Source organism: Malania oleifera, chromosome 7 (assembly GCF_029873635.1).
Source record: "Malania oleifera isolate guangnan ecotype guangnan chromosome 7, ASM2987363v1, whole genome shotgun sequence".
NCBI classification, from domain to species: domain Eukaryota; kingdom Viridiplantae; phylum Streptophyta; class Magnoliopsida; order Santalales; family Ximeniaceae; genus Malania; species Malania oleifera.
In genome coordinates this window covers 51265347-51269810 of record NC_080423.1, presented here as the reverse complement: position 1 = coordinate 51269810, position 4464 = coordinate 51265347, and the positions used below count along the sequence as shown (strand labels likewise).

Sequence of the window (4464 nt, the reverse complement as noted above, 5' to 3'; positions counted from 1 at the left end):
CCTTACCCTAAAATTAGGATAAATTCCAAATCAACTCCACCAACGATCAGCTCCAGCAGATTTGTAGAGAACTTCGTTAGGAGCGTCGTGGTGGCCTCAAATCTCCAATCCGGTGAGATATGGGGCTGAGATCAAAGAGAGAAGGAGAGAGGTGTGTTTAAGAGAGAGAGACACAGAGAGAGAAAGAGAGAGGGAAATTGCACTGAGAATTTTGTCAAAAATCTGAGTTTTCACTATTTATAAAGTCAGATTCATCGACAAGACACGTCACCTCATCGACGAGTCCTGAAGAAAGTTCATCGACAAACCTTCTCTTCTCGTTGACAAATTTTAGACATCCAAAACCCCCTCTCGATATTTTCTTGTTGATGAGACGTGCCTTTGTTGACGAGCCACTCAAGAACCCTCGTCGATGAAACCCTTGTGTTCGTCGGTGAGGCACTGAAAAAATTCCTCGGGTTATTACATAGGTACTCGCCACCACAATCAGATCGTAGTGTCTAGATACATTTACCCTGATGCTTCTCTGTTTCTGCCTTAAATACCTTGAATTTCTCAAAGCATTCAGACTTATGGCATATCAAATAAATATACCCATACCTTGAGTAATCATCAATGAAAGTTACAAAATACTCAAAGCCACCTCTAGCCTAGATATTCATAGGGCCACACGAATCAAAGTGAACTGGTTCTAATGCCTCTTTTGCTCTACAATCCTTGGCCAAGAAGGGTTGCTTAGTTATCTTACCTTCTAAGCAGGATTCACAGACTAGTAGTGCCTCCACTTCTAATGAACCTAGTGGTCCATTCTGAACCAACCTTGAAATTCATCTCAGATTAATATGACCTAGCTGTAAGTGCTAAAGATAAGTTTGGTTCAATTCAAAAGGTTTCTTTCTCTTACATGGTAGTTTACTAGTGTTATTCAATTAATTTAGTTGCATTGTGGAGAAACATAATTAATAATATAAAGACCATCCACCAATGTACCAAAATAGATAAAACATTTATTTCACTTAATAACAACTAAGTTATTAAAATAAACATAATATCCATGATCAACCAACTTGGAAACTGAGATCAAATTCCTTCTAATAAAAGGTACATAAATAGAGTCTTTCAATATTAAAATCCTATCTCTACCAAAATAAATGTGAATATCTCCTACTATAACTACTGACACTCTCATGCTATCTCCCAGAAATACGCAAATCTCCCCATCACTTAGTTGGCAGATTTGTTGGAACCCTTGCAAAGAATTGTAGATATGATTAGTAGCTCTTGTATTTACACACTAGGTATTGGTAGATATCACCACTAAACATGTTTCAACTACTAGTGAATGAGATATACCTTTGTTGTTTTTTTTGGTGAGATAAATTGGACATTGTGATTTCGAGTGCTCTGACTACTTGTAGTGAAAACACTTGCGCTTAGGCTTTTTCACTCAATCCTATGGCCCACGTATTATTGAAGGAGCTCCCTATGGTTTTTGAACCTTTTTCTGCTTCTTTTAGCCTTTTTGCCTCAAAGAAGAATCTTTCTCAGTCACAAAAGCAATATTTGGCTTCTTGATGACGTCCTCAGTTGCTTGAAGCTCTTTAAGTAGTTCTTCCAATGAGTAAGAGAGCTTATTCATGTTGCAGTTTAGGAAAAACTGCTTGAAAGAGTCAGGCAATGACTGGAGAATGATATCTACTTGGCTTTCCCCATCGATTTCAGCTCCAAGGATCTCTAGCTCATTGAGAAGACCAATCATCTTTAGAACATAATCCCTTACTAGGGTCCCTTCTGCCATAGTAGCACTCATAAGTTCCTTTATAGTAGTCTGCCTAGTAGCACAATTTTGATCCCCAAACATTTCTTTGAGGTTTTGCGTTATATCATAGGCAGAATGCATAGCCTAATGTTGATGTTGCAGAACATTTGACATAAATGCCAAAATGTAACACTATGCCATCTCATCGGCCTTAATCAACTTCCAGTAAGCCCGGGTTTTCTCATCAGTTGCCTCTTCATCAGGTTTCTATATACATACCTCTATGAGTACATACTTGTACTCCTCTATAGTCAGTACAATATCCAAGTTCCTTTTCCAGTCAATATAATTAGGTACAACTAGTTTGTTTTCCTTGAGAATAAAAACTAGGGGATTGAAAGTCATTTTAATTCTGAGAATCACATATTATAACAAAATATGATGAGCAATAATAAATTTTTAATTCAATTAAAATAATATGGTTCCCTTTACCAATATTTTATTTTAAAGAATCTGTCAGCAACCTAGCACACCGTGAGTAGTATACCTTGATGGGAGGTCGTCTACTATTCAACATTTGTGTAGACAAGTGAGTACCTATTAATTTTACTATCTAGGAAAGTAACTATGCCAAGAAAAATTAAACTGTTGACTTAGCTTTGGTCTTATAAACAATAGTAGTGACTGAAATGGTGAGGATACTATTATTCATAGCTAAGTGTATACCGTCACGTAATACAAGACCTATTGTCCCGTAGTGAATCCCCAGATGGAGAGGTGACCCAATACTAACAATTACTAGAGTTTATACTTGGTGAGTCTATAATTAATTTCATCCAATGGGGAGGAAGATACTAATATCATCGCATAAAATTAATTACTTCACCTATAAACTAGTGATGGAGACCATAGGATTTATATGTAATAAATTCCCTCACCCACTTTGTTGTTTAATTCATAAGGGATACAAACACATGTTTAATATTCAAATAAATTTAATATTCCAATATTGATAACTAAATTACACACAACAAATAAAATTCCAAATTCCTTTAATATTTTTTTATAAAGAAATTGAATTATAACTTGGGAATTAATTTTATTCTCTAGTTGCACATGCATAAACCAACATTGAAATTTAAAATTTTACATACTAATAACGCAAGAGTAGCAAACACGCCAAGTAAGCATATATGAACAAGAAATATGATATAATAAATATCGGGCTATTATGGTCAAATAGCTTGCATCATAACGCCATGAATCCTTGTTTGCCATTACACAGTGCTGGGGTTCGGTGAGGCTTCAAAGGGGTTCGACCTACCCGGTCAAATCACAGGGGTCCAAGTAAATTAAAATTAAAATTAAAATTAACATTTAAACTCAAATTGAAATTGAAATTCAAAAAGGAACAAAAAACTGCATCATTGTTGTTAGGTTTTTCCTATTTTTCGCCACTGCTATGCACACGACACAACTGTGCCTCCTTCTCGGATGAAGATGCATTAGATTACAAAATCCTATGCCTCCATAATTGGAGTTCACATGCTATGAATCTTGTAATAAACAATCGCAATCACAAAACATACATTCATGTAATGAAGTTGCATCAGATTACAAAACCCTATGCCTCCATAACCGGAGTTCACAAACTATCAATCTTGTAATAAACAATCAAAATCACAAAACATACATTCATGTGACCATAATTTCCAAACAGAACACTACAAAATAGAGGCTTGTGCATACACACGTTCTATCATAAGCATATATTAATTCAATTTTCGAAGAACATGGTGAAAGTTTGGGGCGCAAGAAAATTAAATTTGAAATCAAAACGTTTAAAAAATATAACCGTCATCGAGGTTCAGTCGCCTAAACTATGGATTCGATCGCCTGAACCTTAAGCCCACTATTTTATTTTTCTGTTGAAAACAAGGTCAGGCGCCTGAGTTCCAACATTAGTTGCCTGAAGCTACACCGCCTTTTTAGAATTCTTTCAAGAAAATCTTCAGTCGCCTGAACTTAATCTTTAGTCATCGAGGTTCAGTTGCCTGAGTCTTCAGCCCACTATTTTATTTTTCTGTTGAAAACAGGGTCAAGCACCTAAGGTCCAACTTTAGTAGCCTGAGGCTACACTACCTCTTCAGAATTCTTTCAAGAAAATTTTCAGTTGCCTGAACTTAATCTTCAGCCACTTGAGGAAATTCTTCAGGTGCTTGAGCTTTAACTTCAGTCGCCTGGACAGACAAAATTTCCTTTTTTCTGTTCAGTTTTCAAAACCCTTGACTTTCTTGCTTTCTTACATTTAAAATATATTTTTTGAGGGTTTTAAAATAAGGTCTCTAATTCCATTTTATCCCCTAAAGAGCTTCATTACACCCAAAATGATATTTAGAGTTGAAGTACTTACATGAAGCTTCCTAAAACTTAAAAACTCTTTTGATCATTGAAGTCTTTATGAATGTCCTTTATTTTTCTCTGAGCTTGATCATTCTTTAAGCTTCATTAGCTTTAACTATCTTGAGTCTCCTTAAGCTTCCACTTGATCACTTTGTAAATGTAGTATGACTTTAAGCACTTGGTGATCTTTGGACATTCTTTCTTAATTATTTTTTAGCTTGTCATTTTAGAGTTCCTGAAGTCTCATCACTTGAACATGAATTAGTTAAACCAACTTTATTTGTTACCATCAAAACAAGATG

At 35.4% G+C, this 4464-nt stretch overlaps 1 protein-coding gene across 1 annotated transcript; it reads right to left on the bottom strand.

Moving 5' to 3' along the window:
* Nucleotides 1–1513: 1513 nt before the first annotated feature.
* On the bottom strand, nt 1514–2164 carry LOC131160835 (uncharacterized). The gene is made up of 2 exons (XM_058116715.1): nt 2039–2164; nt 1514–1903 (listed from the first exon to the last, which is right to left on the bottom strand). The coding sequence occupies exons 1-2, from the start codon at nt 2162–2164 to the stop codon at nt 1514–1516; spliced, it is 516 nt and encodes a 171-aa protein (XP_057972698.1).
* Between the last annotated feature and the right edge of the window lie 2300 nt (nt 2165–4464).

What these genes read in the sequence shown, in the direction of transcription:
- LOC131160835 (XM_058116715.1), bottom strand. Translation starts at nt 2,164, where the DNA reads ATGACTTTCAATCCCCTAGTTTTTATTCTCAAGGAAAACAAACTAGTT. An exon ending in ACAAGTATGTACTCATAGAG is followed by an intron (nt 1,904 to 2,038) that starts GTATGTATATAG and finishes CATCAACATTAG; the next exon opens with GCTATGCATTCTGCCTATGA.